Source organism: Neofelis nebulosa, chromosome 18 (assembly GCF_028018385.1).
Source record: "Neofelis nebulosa isolate mNeoNeb1 chromosome 18, mNeoNeb1.pri, whole genome shotgun sequence".
Classification (NCBI taxonomy): Eukaryota; Metazoa; Chordata; class Mammalia; order Carnivora; family Felidae; genus Neofelis; species Neofelis nebulosa.
This window is the reverse complement of record NC_080799.1, coordinates 4,984,365-4,999,925: the sequence shown is the minus strand read 5'-3', so window position 1 is coordinate 4,999,925 and position 15,561 is coordinate 4,984,365. Positions and strand designations below refer to the sequence as shown.

The 15,561-nt window shown below is 49.8% G+C and overlaps 1 protein-coding gene across 5 annotated transcripts in view; it reads right to left on the bottom strand.

Moving 5' to 3' along the window:
* CYTH3 (cytohesin 3) overlaps positions 1–15,561 on the bottom strand; it is a 181,092-nt gene that overhangs the window by 9,008 nt on the left and 156,523 nt on the right. For all 5 annotated transcript variants that reach the window (XM_058711087.1, XM_058711089.1, XM_058711088.1 and 2 more), the window contains 3 exons: positions 15,176–15,242; positions 6,407–6,525; positions 284–364 (listed from right to left, as the gene is read on the bottom strand). In XM_058711087.1, the coding sequence (XP_058567070.1) occupies positions 284–364; positions 6,407–6,525; positions 15,176–15,242 (267 nt within the window). The remainder of the gene's footprint in view (positions 1–283; positions 365–6,406; positions 6,526–15,175; positions 15,243–15,561) is intronic.

The following is a 15,561-nucleotide window of genomic DNA, read 5'->3' as shown; positions in this document are numbered from 1 at the left end:
GATTTAGACCAAATGCAGCAGGAAGTGGGCCTGTACCCAGGTGGCACAGAGACTGAGCCGCAGAGCTTTCTGGGAAGAAAGTGCGCACCTGACTAGTCAAATACCAGGGGAGAGCACAGAAGAGCAAAGGGGCTGGGGACAGAGTGCACACCGGCAGTCCCACCAGGGCGGGCACCAGCTGGGTCCGAGAGTACCTGTCGCGGGCCTCTGTGCTGTGAGCACCCGGCCTCTGGCTGCAGCTGCCCCCCACCTTCTCGAGAACAGCCGATGCTCCAACACTTACCTTAAGGCTTGGACGAGGTTCAGATCAGCAAACTCATGGAGCTCGACAAACGCTTGAAGAACTTTAATGTTGAAATCGTCCCTGGGAAAGAAAGCAAATGCGGTCCGAGGCGACTGCACAGGATTTCAATCCTTTCAAAAGGAAGACATTTCCTATGGCAAATGTTTGTGGTTTTTCATGCCGCGTAACTCAGAGTTAGGATCGGCGTGACCGCACGTCTGGTCTCAGGCTTCAGGCAGAGGGGACTCGACAGGACATTAGTTTACATCCCAGTCAGTGTGGGCCAGGGTAGGGAGGCCGTCGGGACACCCCAGGCGGCTGCCACAGCCATGCCCAGGCCCTGCGGCAGCACAGGGCCCAAAGGGCAGGATGCACATGGGCTCCTGAGCTTCCTGAGCAGTGGCCTCAGACAACGTCCGTGCTTCACAGGTGGGCTGAGGGGGCCCAGTACCCGGTCTGAAGCCGGGTCAGTTTGGAAGAGCTTTTAAAACCAAACTAAGCGCGAGAATAACGGGCCTGAACTTTTACATAAACGTGAAAGAGGCCAACAATGTGCTTTGCTGGGACTGGGATTTCACTCCACACTGCTTCCCCAGGTTATGGTCACAAGGGACAGTAAGGACACCTCAGGCAGAGAAACGCTGTAGCTGCCACAGGGCGGTGTGGCCTCGGCAAGGCCGCAGCCACAAGTCAGGGGTCCGCCTTCCCCTCGGAGATGCCAGGCCAGTGCGCCATCCGTCAACCACAAGGAATGGCTGTGGCTCAGCGCCACCGGCAAAGGGAACCCCGGCAGCCACCCGCAGGGCGGCGCGGGGCACAGGCTCAGAGCACTTTACCCTCCTTTCCCTGAGCTCAGCGGCCGGCCGGGGGGAAGCTGCTGAGGCCGCGGGGTCCTGCGCACACGGGGCACTGATGGAGCGCCCCAGGAAACAGCGGGCTCACGGCCCATGAGCACCAGTGACAAAGTCCGGGGAGCAGGCCCAACACCACAGGGGTTGGCCAATGGCCTGATGAGATGGCACCAGGGCGCCAGAAAGGGCGCGGTCCCGGTGGGAGCACCCCAGGAATGGCAGCAGGCAGCCAGGTTAGAGCCACAAGGGTCTGCGTTAAAGGCAAGCCCCCACCCACTGTCCCAACGCCTGCCTCATGGCAAGAGGACAGCCGGGTTATCACACGCCCCCAGGGAAGGAGCTGGGGGCCTCCAGACCCGAGGGCGGGACCAGAGAGGGCAATCAAGCCCTACTCCAGCTGCCTATTTGTCCTCCCTCGAGGGGCGCTCCTGAGGCTCAGTCCTGGGTCTACTCTTCAGCTCCAGCCACACTCCCCATGGATTTAAACACCACCTCTGAGCCAGCCACGCTGGGGCTTCTGTCTCCTGCGGGCCCCTTCTCTGAACCTTCCACCTGGATGCCCCCCACCCAGGCCCCCAAGGGGTCAACCGGCCCCAATGACCACGCCCACGGCTGCTGCTGGTCTCTGTTGATGGTGGCTCCACCGCCAGAACTTCCCGCCAGCTCGATCTCAAACCCAGAACCTGAGCACTTCTCACCCCGACCCCACCGCCGACCCCGCTCCCCCCAGCCTGGTGGGAGCCACTCCCTGCTGGCCCCACTGCTTCTGCTGTTGCTCACCCACCACTCAACAGTCTATTCCAGAGTGGTCGGCTCGAGTTGTGACTCAGACCACGTCCTTCCCCGTCCCCCCAGGAATGGACAGAGGGCGCCATCGTCACCCTGAGAACCTCTGTCACCCTCCCCCTCCCTCTGTTCTAGCCACACGGCCCCACACACACGAAGAAAGGCACGCTCCCACCCGTGACCCTCTGCCTGTCCTGCTGGCCTCCAACACTTGCCTGCAGAACACCCTCGTCCCCCCTCTGCCCTTGCACAAACATCATGTCAATGACAGGACCCTGACCAGCCTATCACAACCGGCTACTAACACCCCTACCTCAGCTCACCCAAAGCCCTTATGCGCCTCTACTCCGCCCCATCACCTTCCAACAAAGGACAGAAACGGTTTTCGTATTTATTATGCTTATCACGTAATGCCTGTATCGTTCTGGCAGATTACAGCTCCCCGAGTGGGCGAATGCTTTTTTTTTTTTTTTTTTTTTTTTTTAAACACAACCCATGGGCCTAAAACAGAGCCTGGCACGGACTCAGAACTTCGCATTTTTTGGAACTCAAATCCTGCAGGCACTCAGTATTTGTAGACTACAGGAAATTGCCAGACCGCGCTTCACACAAGTTCTGCAGTTAATCTCACATGCCTGCCAGAGAGCGGCGGAGAGCTCAGACTCAGGCCCTCACGGAAGCTGAGATTCAAGGAGGTGCCACAATCCCTGGGTCACTCATCAGGTTTTGTGGTTTAGTTCTGTTTTTGTCCTTTTTAGCAGCTCCATTCAAACCTAATTCCCACTCCATACAACTGTCCAATCCCAAGGGTACCATTCGACGGTTTCAAGTGTATCTGTGCAACCATCACCACAATCCATTCCTGAATACTTTTAACACCCCAAAAAGAAACCCCAGCCCCTTCTCCTCGCCCTCTGCCAGCCCCAGGCAACCACTGGTCTGCTCTTTGTGTGAATTCACCTCTTCTGAGCGCTCCACATTAACGGAGGAACACAATATGTGGTCTTCGTGACTGGCTTCTTTTACGATCTTAGTGTGCTCGTCCAGACTGCGGCACGCATCAGGCCTCTGCTTCTCCTCGCTGCCACGTAATACCCCACTGTATGGACATACCACATCGTGTTCGTCCGTCAGCTGAGGGATATCTGAGTTGATGGATCTGAACGGTTTCCACTCTTTGGCTATCAAGAATTAGGTGGCTATGAACATTTGTGCACAAGCATTTGTGCACACGTACGTTTTTATTTCTCTTGGGTATAAACCCGGGTCACATGGTGACTTTAGTATTTTCAGGAAGTGCCACAGCCACTTTTTATCCAACTGGCAGCGTATGACTGATTTCTCCACATCCTTGGCAACATTTTTTTTTTTAACGTATGTTTATTTTTGAGAGAGGGGCACAACGCAAACAGGGGAGTGGCAGAGAGAAATAGGGAGACACAGAATCTTAACGGTCTTTTAAAATTATTATTATAGACACCCCAGTAGATGTCAAGCAGTATCCCACTGTGGTTTTGATCTGCAGCTCCCTGACAGCTAATGATGTTGACCATCCCATCATGTGCTTATTAGCCATTCTCCTTATGACCTTATCATAAACTGATTTATGGATCCTCTTGGGAGAAACATCTATTTAGAGACTTTGCTCATTTTATAACTGTCTTTTTATTATTGAGTGGTTAAGACTTCTTCATATATTCTGGATAGAAGTCTTTATCAGATTTATACATGATTTATAAAAAAATTTCTCCCATTCTGTGGGCTGCCTCTTCACATTCTTTTTTTTTTTTTTTTAATTTTTTTTTTTCAACACTTTTTATTTATTTTTGGGACAGAGAGAGAGACAGAGCATGAACGGGGGAGGGGCAGAGAGAGAGGGAGACACAGAATCGGAAACAGGCTCCAGGCTCCGAGCCATCAGCCCAGGGCCTAACGCGGGGCTCGAACTCACGGACCGTGAGATCGTGACCTGGCTGAAGTCGGACGCTTAACCGACTGCGCCACCCAGGCGCCCCTGCCTCTTCACATTCTTGATGAGGTCCTATGAAGCACAAGAGTTTTCAAGTTTGATGATATCCATTTTATCTATATTTTTCTTTTGCTGTTTATGTTTTTGGAGTCACATCTAAGAAACTCTTGCCTAATCCAAAGTCACAAAAATATACCCCTATGTGTTCCTCTAAGCGTTCTATAGTTTTCCTTCTTATGTGTAGGTCTTTGATCCATTTTAATTTTTGCGTACGGTGAGTGGTCCAGTAATATTCTTCCCCACGTGGACATCCAGTTGTATCAGACCATTGGTTGAAAAGACTATTGTTAGGATGCCTAGGTGGCTCAGTCATTTAAGCGCCCAACTTCGGCTCAGGTCATGATCTTGCAGTTCGTGGGTTCGAGCCCCACGTAGGGCTCTGTGCTGACAGCTCAGAGCCTGGAAACTGCTTTGGATTCTTTGTCTCCCCCTCTCTCCATCCCTCCCACCCTCCCTCCCTCTCTAAAAACAAACATTAAAAAAAAAAAAAAAAGCCATTCTTTCCCCCGCTGAACCATCTTGACATCTTTATTGAAAATCCTTTGGACAGTAAATGTGAGGGTTTATTTCTAGGTTCTCAATTCTATTCCATGACCTATAAGTCTATCTTTATGCCAGTACCACCCCATCTTGATTACTGTAGCTTCAGTCTGTCTTATAATTAAAAAATGTGAGTTCTGCAACTTTGTTCTTCTTTTTCATGATTGTGGCTACTTTCGTTCCCATGAATGTCTACGTTAATTTTGGGATGAGTTTGTCAACTTCTACAAAGAAATTAGCTGGGTTTTTATAGGGAATGAGTTAAATCTATAGATCAATGTAGGTGGTATTGTCCTCTTTGCAATACTAAGTCTTCCTATCCATGAACATGGGATATCTTTCTTTCCATCTATGCAGGCCTTTTCATTTTTTTTCAATGTTTCGTAGTTCACAGTAAAAATTTTGTACTATGTTAAATTTGTTCCTAAGTGTTTTATTCTTTTTAATATTATTACAAAATGGAGCTGTTTTCCTAATGTCCTTTCCAAATTTGTTCACCGCTACCATTTACAACTACAACTGAATTTGACATACTGGTCTTGTAACCTGCAGCCGTACTGAACTTGTTAGTTCTAATGTTTTTAGTGACTCCTCAGGATTTTCTACATAGTGATTATGTCCTCTGCAAGCAAAGTTTTATTTCTTACTTTCCAAACTAGATGCTTTTTAATTTCTTTTTCCTGCCTAACTAGAACTGACAGTACCATGTTGAAGAGAAGTGGTGAGAGCAGTCAACCTTATCTTGTTCTTGCTCTAAGGAGAAAGCATGATGTGAACTTGGGGGTGTCACAGGTGCCCAACATCATGTCGAGGAAGTTCCTTTCTTTTCCTGGTTTGTTGAATGCTTTTGTCACGAGGCAGTGAATGTTGTCATATACCTCTCCAGCATCTATCGGGATGATCATGTGGGTTTTGCACTTTATTGTACTGATACCTTTGACTTTTGTATGCTGCACTAACCTTGCATTCATGGGGATGAAAGTACAGGCATATGGTCATTTTTATATATTGCTGGATTTGATTAACTAATATTTACTTGAGGGCTTTTGCCTCAACAGTCATAGGAGACACTGCTCTCTAGGTTATAGATACTGCTCTGTAGGAGAGACAGAGAGAAACAGAGCACAAGCGAGGTAGGGGCAGAGAGAGAGGGAAACACAGAATCCAAAGCAGGCTCCAGGCTCTGAGCTGTCAGCACAGAGCCTGACACAGGGCTCGAACCCACAAACCGTGAGATCATGACTGAGCCAAAGTTGGATGCTTAACCGATGGAGCCAGCCAGACGCCCCTGTAGGTTTTTTTAAACTGTGGCCTCACAGAATGAGCTGGGAAGTGTTCTGCTTTCCACCTTTGATCGTTTCAAAAAGCTAGAAACAGAAACCACCCTGGTTGAGCAACCACTGAGCTCTTGTTTAAAAATGCTCATTTGGTCCTTGACCAGAACCTGCTTTTGCGTATTTGGGGGCTGTGCTGCCTTAGACTTCTGTCCTCGGCTCTGCTAAGCATGTCAAAGAGACCTTTAAGTGGAGAAGGCTGGGAACGTAGATCTGACCAGCTGCTCACCATTTAAAAAATTAACCCACTTCCTACCTTCATTCATACCCGCAAGTAACAGGGGTAGGAAAACCACCAGGAAACCTGGTGCATTTCTGTACCAAACATGAAAAGAAGACGAAGACGCCTTCTGAGGTTCGGAGAAGAGGCAGCGCCCTGAGCGAAGTTCCAGAGAGCGCAGACCCCCACCTGGCTCCCGAACAGGCACCCCTCTCCCCTCTCAGGGCAGAGGAGAGGACGGGACGGGACTGAGCAAACCATTCCTGGGGAGCAGCACGTGTGCCCCCAGGCCCACAGGCAACTGAGACAGACCCTGATGTGGAGGGTGGACCCAGGTCAGGCTGCTCTTCTCCTTCAACTTACCTCTCACCCAGATAGTCCCCGATCACGGTCTTATTAAGGCCTTCTCCTTTATACAGGAACTGGGCCACGTCCTCTGGGGAGCTCTGCAGCAGGTCATTCTCTATTAGAAACTGAATTCCCTGAAGAACATAAGGAAGGAAGCTCTCGTTAGCAGGGTCACCCAGACTCCTTTGCAAAGACAGAAAGACATCTGGAGCAATGATCTCACCAGCTGGGCCAGGCAAAAATAACAGCACGCTTGGATTCTCACTCACACCCCATAGGACGTTGTGTCCACCAGAGAAAAGCAAGTTCATTCCTCCTGTAAGCTTAACAGGCTAAAAGGCAAATAAACAGGTTGCTGGACAAACCATTACAAGGAAGTTCTTAGAGATTTTAAAGGCAGAGGTAATAACAGCACTGAATTTCCCAAGCTCAGAAGAACAAATCTGCCGTGTGTGCACGAGAGGAACGCATTGTACGTGGTCAGCCAAGCCAGGCCCTCCAAAGCTCCCTTTTTCCTTGCCTTTCCTCACTAAATAATCACTTTCCCAGCCTCCCTTGTAACTAGAAGTGACCTTGTGACCTTGTAACTAGAACTGACAGATCTGGTCAGAAAGCAGTCTGCAGGGAGGACCTGGGGAAGGTGGTGCCTTCTTGATAAAAAGGGGCTCACAAGCAGACACCGCTCCTTCTTCCTCCTTCCTGCCGCGAATGCAGATGTGATGGCCGGAACCGTCATGGCCACCGGACGAAGGGAAAGGCCCGGACCAACACAGGGCCTGGGTCCTGCCACTTGGGAGCCACTTGTCACACTGCAGCCACCTCTGCTGTGTGAGCAAACAGTGTGCTGTGCAAGCTGTGTTTACAAGACTTTCTGTCGGCTGTGGCTGAATGTGTTCACTGATCCCTGGGCCACCGAGTCTAAGCCACTGAAAATTCATGCCCGCTTGAAGGCCTTAAAGGGCACAGGTGACGACGTCTAAGTGAAAGACTGCAGAGGGGCTGCCCTGCCCAAATTAGCCTTGCTCACCCCGGAGAAGTTCTAATAATACTGAAATTCTACCTCGGACACAGCTTCTGAGCTGATTTCGAGATCCATGCCGGCAAAGCTCTTAAGGGAATTCTCTCATCTCTTTGCTACAGATTCGGAGGTGATTTTCCAGACGAAACTCTCAGTGCCCGGAACCTGGGCTCCCTCACACCACATGGTCCATGCTGAGCTGTCAGCACGGAGTCAGACACGGGGCTCAAAACCACAAATGCCAAGATCATGACCTGAGCCGAAGTCTGGTGCTTAACCAACTGGGCTACCTAGACGCCCCACCACATGGTCCATCTGAAGTCTTAGTTTTTCAAACACGTGAATGTCCACAGTGGCCTTATTTAGAATTCCCCAAAACTGGTAACAACCCAACATCCAATCGGTGAGGAGAGAGAAACCTATTCTGGTAGATTCCATATGATGGAACACTACACAGCAGTGAGACAGAACAAATGCACTACATGGAACAATCTGACAGGCGTGATATGGAGTAAAAGGACGACACAGAGAGGACCTTAATCCCATTTACATCAAGTGCAAGACAAGCAACACTGCTCTGCGGGGACAGAGTGGAATTCGCTCACCAAGAGGAGACACAGACAGACACTCCTAATGCCCCCCAACCACATCTTGCTCTGGGTCACACGAGAATTTTAATTTGTAAGAATTCGTCAAGATGTGCACTCCAACTTTGCGCACCATATGCTGTTCTTCAAAAAATAAAAAAGTTTACCAAAAACTCAGCGTGTCTGACTATCCTAAATTAACTCTCGTCTATTTCTGGTGGGAGCTGAAGCGAGCACAGACCCCCCTGGTACCGTCTCCTGAGCAAGAAGACATGCACACACCGTAACAAAGCATTCCAGTCCCAAGTGTGCACCTGTCCTACCAGGTCCCCAGAAAACAAGCTATGGGATGGAAGTGATGACGCTGGTATCTCATTGCCCCAAGTGCCATTTGAACCCAGCACCCAGGGTGAGGCAGGTGCGGGAGCGTGGTGGATGGGAGGGGAGCTCCGGGCGGCAGGGTAGACGTTTACTCTGTGTCCTAACGTCCTTGGCAAAGAGGTCAGAGGCCACAGCTGCCCTGGTCTGCCTCTCTGGACTCCACGTCCCAAGGACTCAGAGACTGGCTGTGGGTGCAACTGGTAGATCCTACAGCCCCCCAAACTGCAAGAACAGGGGGAGAGAGCATCCACAGGAGCCCAAGATCCTGGGACCAAGGGACCGGCACAAACAGATGCTCCCTGGGGTGTGCCTGGCTGGCATCTGGAGCAACATCCCTGGCCTAGTGTTTCGTGACCACTGTGGCTGTGACAGTGGCCGGGGTGGTGGCCCGCAGTTCTGAAACCGCAAGCCGCAAGCTGTTTTGCAGCCAGTTCCCCATGGCCACCTCCCTTCTGCCCGTGCTACTGTGCCTCACAACCTTGGTGGGGCCATGGCTCTGAGAGGGTCCTGTATCTGTCCGGCCCTGCACTCTCTTCAGCCTCCCGGCAGCCCCCAGAGTCCGTAGGCCCAGCAATTTCTGCAGTCGCCAGGTCCCGGGCACTCCATCAGTCTATTGCTGCTGAGCCTGGTGATAAGCTCTCCAGAGCTGCTCATGACCTGCCCTACAATTCCAGCACTAGGAAGGTCCTCAGGGAGGAGCCTCAAAAACCGGGATCTGAGAAGAGCAAGTAGCTTCAGAACAAGGTAATCCTGTCTGCACTTCAAGGGCACAGAAGGCGCCAGAGGAGCCCCGAGTCAAGCTCCAGCTCCCTCTGCAAGAGGCACCGGAAAACACAGAGCCAATGGGGGCAAGCCCAGGCCAGCGACTACTAAGAGAAAATGGAGCAAAAGCTCGAGTCAAAGAGAGCATTTATTCAGGAGAAACCAGGCCCAAAGGCAGAGGAGGAAGACGCAGAAGCCGACCTCGTACAAGGCAGGGAAGGCATCACCGTCCATGTGGCGTGGACGCTGAGACTACAACGATGGGTCCACAAGCTGGGGGACCACCAAGGACCGCTGGCAGCCACCACAGGCTGGGAGGGAGGCACAGAGCAGACCCTCCGTCAGAGCTTCTGAAAGGAACCGACCTGCCCACACCCGGACCTCTCACTTCTGGCCTCTGGGACTGTGAGACACCGCATTTCTATTGTTTTAAGCCACCAAGTCTGTGGCCATTTATTCTAGCAGCCCAGGACCCGAATACAGTAGGCCAATACTAATAAATGTCCTAGTATTATTAGGTAATATGAATGTTTCAAAATACTATTTAGAAAATCAAACAGTAGGGGGCGCCTGGGTGGCTCAGTCGGTTAAGCGTCCGACTTCAGCTCAGGTCATGATCTTGCGGTCCGTGAGTTCAAACCCCGCGTTGGGCTCTGTGCTGACAGCTCAGAGCCCGGAGCCTGTTTCAGATTCTGTGTCTCCCTCTCTCTGACCCTCCCCCGTTCATGCTCTGTCTCTCCCTGTCTCAAAAATAAATAAATATTAAAAAAAAAAAAAAATTAAAAAAAAAATCAAACAGTAGAATCTACTGAAGGCAGGGGGTGGGGGACCATTCAACCCATTACACCTACCCCATCTCTCCCTATTTCCTTATTTTCAACCTGGGCACTATCTGCTCTCAACGTGGGTCTCAATCAGAACATGCCTGGACTTTACTGTTGTTTTCCTTTTAACCTAATGTGAAGGTGCTTGTAAGAGGTCACGGGGCCAAATCAAACTTCTGGGGCTTATGGATTTGATACACTCGTTCCTGAGCCTTCACTTATGCTGTGTATTTGTGATGTCTTTTCAGCCTTCTGTTGAATTCAAGTTTTCTGTATTCAATTTTTCCGAGTAATTCAGAAATCCTACCTTATCCCTATTTTTGGTGGTTCCTCTTAAAATTTTACTTTAAACTCACATTCAGCTGTGAACATCTAGAACACCTTGGCCAGCGTTTACTTCCCTCCTTCCCTTCTCCCTTGCTATGTATATACAGTTGACCCTCGAACAATGCAGGGGTTAGGGGCTCCAACACTCCACAGAGTCAAAAGTCTGCATAAATCTTTTTTAAAAAAGAGTTTTAGGGGCACCTGGGTGGCTCAGTCAGTTAAGCTGCTGACTTCGGCTCAGGTCATGATCTCACAGTTCATGGGTTCGAGCCCTGTGTCGGGCTCTGTGCTGACAGCTCGGAGCCTGGAGCCTGCTTCTGATTCTGTGTGTGTGTCTGTCTGTCTGTCTGTCTGTCTCTCTCTCTCTCTCTCTCTCTGCCCTTCCCCTGCTCATGATCTGTCTCTCTCCCTCTCTCTCAAAAAATTAAATAAACATTTAAAAAAAATTAAAAAGATTTTTTTAAACATTTATTTTTGAGAGAGAGAGAGACAGAGTGTGAGCTGGGGAAGGGCAGAGAGAGAGAGGAAGACACAGAAACGGAAGCAGGCTCCAGGCTCTGAGCTGTCAGCACAGAGCCCGATGCACAGCTCAAACTCACGAGCCGTGAGATCATGACCTGAACCGAAGGTGGATGCTTAACTGAGCTGTCCAGGCGCCCCTGCAAGTAACTTTTAAATTAAAAAAAAATTGTACTGCTTATTTTTTGAGAGAGAGAAAAAATGTGCATGGGGAGGGGCAAAGAGAGAGGGAGACAGAGAACCCGAAGTAGGTTCCACACTGTCCATGCAAAGCCCAACACGGGGGCTCAAACCCATGAACCGTGAGATCATGACCTGAGCTGAAGTCGGATACTCAACTGACTGAACGAACCAGGAGGACCGTAACTTTGGACTCCCCGAAAACCCAACTACTAAAAGACTACTGTTGACCAGAAACCTTACCGATAACATAAGCAGTCAATTAACCCATTTTATACCTTATATACATTATGTACTATATTCCTACAATAGTATCACAAGGTTACGATACCATAAAAACAGTCTTAGCATAGTTAGCTGGAAAAAAGAAAATGTCACTGAGAAATTCATGGGAAGAAAATACATTCACAGTGCTGAACTGTACGTATTGAAAACAAAAATCCAGGTGTTAACTGGACCCTTGCACTCAAACCCGTGCTGTTAAGGGTGAACCGTATGGAAATAATCTAGGCCTTTAGTATGAAAATACTCCTTCACCAATCTCTCACTTAGACTTAACTGAACGTTTGCTGGCTTCTCTGCGTCTGTCCCGCTTGGTCCTGCAGCTGCTCTTGGATTCGTGGTTTTTTCCAGGTGCACTGTTCCCAGAAGGTCTTTGCGGTTACTTTCGTGAGTCCTTGCATATCTGAAGTGTCCTCACTGGTCTCCTCATGGGCAACAGTCTTGATACACGGAATTCTAGGTTTTAAGTCCCATCTCCTCCCTGCTGTCTTTTATCCAGTGTTGCTGTTGTGATTCCTTTCTTCTTAATCTGGTCTTTCGTCCCTGGAAAGCCAGTGATTTTCTCTTTATCCACAAGTTTCCTGGCATTTTACTTGACATTTCTATGTACAAGTTTTTTAAACCTTTATCCTGCTTGGCCTACAGTGAGCCCTTTAAATTTGAGGGTTTTATCTTAATCTAGTTCAGAAATATTCCAGTATTTCTTTGAAATACATATTCCACTCTGGCTTCTGTTCTCTCCTCCTGGGACTTCTGCTCGATGAAAGCGGGGCTGCCCGACATGCTCCCCAATCTTGCGGACCTGCCCAGAGCTCCGGAGAGAACCACGTAGCGCCACGGCCCAGCCTGCCCATGGCCCCGTCCCTGCTCCGTGCCACAGGTTTCTAAGGGTGTCATTCTTCACTCAACAGTCAGCTGAGTGTCCGACTTTGGCTCAGGTCACGATCTCATGGTTCGGGGGTTTGAGCCCATGTCAGGCTTTGCGGAGATGGCGGAGATCTTTTCCACAACTCCGTTTTTGCACTGAGGACAAGCAACATGCTATCGTCTCTGATGTGATGTATGATACACAAAACTGCCCTACTTTGAACATTTCCATGTTGGTTCTGTTCCTGGAGTTTCACGTCTGTCTCACGAGGTCAAGCAGCTCGTACATTTGGTGATTCCTGGTTACGCGTTCACCTTTGTACCGAAGGTTCTCCGGTGGCCAAACCGAACGCCATTGGTTTCCGGAGTGGGTGACGGGCCCAGGGGGGTGCTCAGAAACTGGTCTCTGGGAGTCGGGGTTTCTCCTCCTCGGTGAGGCCAGACGAGAAGAGACGCCTGCTCTCCCACCTGGGGGCACACGTCACCGCCTGGCGCAAATGCAGCCTGGGCAAACAGTCTGGAAGTCCCCTCTATGGTCCCAGGACCCACCCCTGCCGCCCAAGGGAGCTGAACCCGACACGGCTCTCCTTTTCCAGAGCAATTTTTCCTGAGTATACTTTGGACTACTGTTCATCTTTTGTCTTTCTGGGTTCCCTCAACTTCTAGTCCACTGGATGAACTCGTGCTTGTTATAGATTTATACGTTATATTTTTAAAGGCATCTCTAGGAAACTGCGAATAAAAGAGAGAGGCTGGCGAATGTCTCCAGCTTCCTTGACTGAATCAACTTCTCCTCTTACCGAATGTTTGTGTCTCCCAAAAATTCCAATCTTGAAGCTTTAACCCCCCCCCCCCCCCCCAGTGATGGTGTCAGGAAGTGGGGCCTCTGGGAGGCAATTAGAGTTAGACGACGTCATCTGAGCAAGGCTCTGACCTGACGGAACTGGTGCCCTTGTAAGAAGAGACACCAGGGAGCTCTCTCCTGCTTTTTCTCCACCATGTGAGGACACAGTGAGGAGGCGGCCGTCTGAAGTCAGGAGAAGAGCTCTCACCAGAACCTGGCTGTGCTGGCATCCTGATCCGATTTCCAACATCCAGACTGTGAAAATGTCTATCGCATAAGCCACCGGTCTACAGTATTTTGTTATGGCGGCCCAAGCCAACTCAGTGGACTCAGGAAAGTGCTATAATCAGCTACCAAACCAGGGAACTTTGATAATTTTTCCCCGCAAAAGACCACATATAGACTAAATTTGCCATCTGCCTTTACTGAGCAACATAAGTTGTTGGACAGAACCCATGATGAATATTTTAAAAATCCTTCAGGTGGAGAGGTATGTACACAAAATGAAGCCTGTAGAGCAACTCGCCACAGCCAAAGCAAAGCAGGTGAGCACCCCTCCGTGGACATGGACAGATCCACACGGCTGACCAGGGCTCTGGGACCTCCCAGCTGGGCTCAGGGCTACCTACAAACCAACCCCAGAGTCCTGCAGGAGCTAAGTGCAGTGGTTATGGGCCCGAGTCTCAAGTGGATTCCTTGCTCAAGACACTAGGCAAGTCTCAGTGGCTCTGTGCCTCACTTTCCCCAACTGTGAAACAGGAATTAAAAATGGAACCTACCCCATAAGGTTAAGTATACTAATTCAGTGCTGTGCTAGACAGTTCCTGACACGTGGCAAGTTCCATCTACGTCTGCCCTTATTACTGTAACTCTGATTCCCGGTACACGTAGAACAAGGACACAGGCAAGAACCTGACAGAACTCCTGCAGAGTGGCAGCACCACTAAAAAAATAAGCATATTTGGGGCGCCTGGGTGGCTCAGTCGGTCAAGCGTCGGACTTCAGCTCAGGTCATGGTCTCGCAGTCCGTGAGTTTGAGCCCCGCGTCAGGCTCTGTGCTGACAGCTTGGAGCCTGGAGGCTCCTTCGGATTCTGTGTCTACCCACCCCCCCTTCTCTACCCTCCCCGACTCGTGTTCTGTCTCTGTCTCAAAGATAAATAAACATTAAATAAATAAATTAAATAAACAAGCGTATTTGCGGGCGCCTGGGTGGCCTGTCAGTTAAGGGTCCAACTCTTGATTTCAGCTCAGGTCATGATCTTAGGGTTCCTGAGTTCGAGCTCCTCATCAGGCTCCACGCTGACAGTGCAGAGGCTGCTTGGGATTCTTGCTTTCTCAAAATAAACAAACTTAAAAAAAATAATAAGTGTACTTGTATGTCTTTTGTGCAGAGGACCTGAATTCATCCATGAACATACTGCCATGCTGTCATGTGCTAGAACTTAGAACAAGTGATGTATCTCTCAAGATGTTTCCACTGCTTACCAAATCTGATTAAGTCAACTCTGTAAACCCAACTAACTCCTAAGGGAAAAAACAAAACTGCTTGTAACTCCAAACCGCAAGTCATTACCAAATTCACAAAATCGTTCCCATTGACAATTTCATTTCACCCTCAGAGACAAGCAGCTTTGTGCTGAAGGTTTCATCTTCTTCAGGCGTTTTCCTAGAAAATCCAACTTGAGGAAAGACCAGGTAGTGGCTTAAGCCAGGAGAGTTCCTCAGTCTCAGGCAGACATCTTCTGTCTCGAAGGTGAATGGAAGGAATCAAGTCCTCTGAGGTGAACGATTGAACACCCACCCCCCTCTCCAGACCCGACACACCAGCTGCAGCCCTGCCCACTGGCTGACCAAGCACCCCCCACCCCCACCCCGGGCTTCAGGCTGTACGTCAGCAGGAAGACCCCCACCTCTCAGCCTGGCCCCAGTGAGGCCCACACACGCCGGCCACTCCCAGGAGGCCCGTCCTCACCCTGAGCCTCACGCGCAAAGAAAGGTCTTTGGGTCCAGACACCAGGTCAATGGACACTTTTGCTTCCCCCCAACTCACTAGCAGCCCCTTCGTGATAAAAATTTAACATCACTCAGTATTTTTATGAGGGTATGACCACCTTTGTCCAGAAGGAGAGAACCATTAAAATGGATAAATCGCTCAATCTCTTGCAGGCCAGAAAACTAGAATGTCTGCTTACCTTTTTGGGATCCATGTTGAATTTCTTCCTCCCCATAGCTATCTGCTTGTTCCTCTGGGTAGTTTTGCTGCACATTTGAGACAGTTGAGAAATCATCAGCTGACGTTTGCACCAAGTGCAAAAGGGAACACAATCTCCTCTGGTACTTCCGCTGCAGAAAACCACCCAGACACCCCCAGCCCTCCATCTGCCCACTCCACCCACCCCCCACCTCCCTATCTCCCCCCCCCTCCCCCCCCCCCCCATCGCAGAAGCAGCACACAAGGCTGCCGGGCTCTTTTCTACATTTGATTACTTCTTCAGAAAAAGCTAATAATGAGTAAGAAACAGCAACTTAAGGAAAGCATAGTTCCCTTCTGTACAGAAAGGCTGCTTCTTTGGAGGTT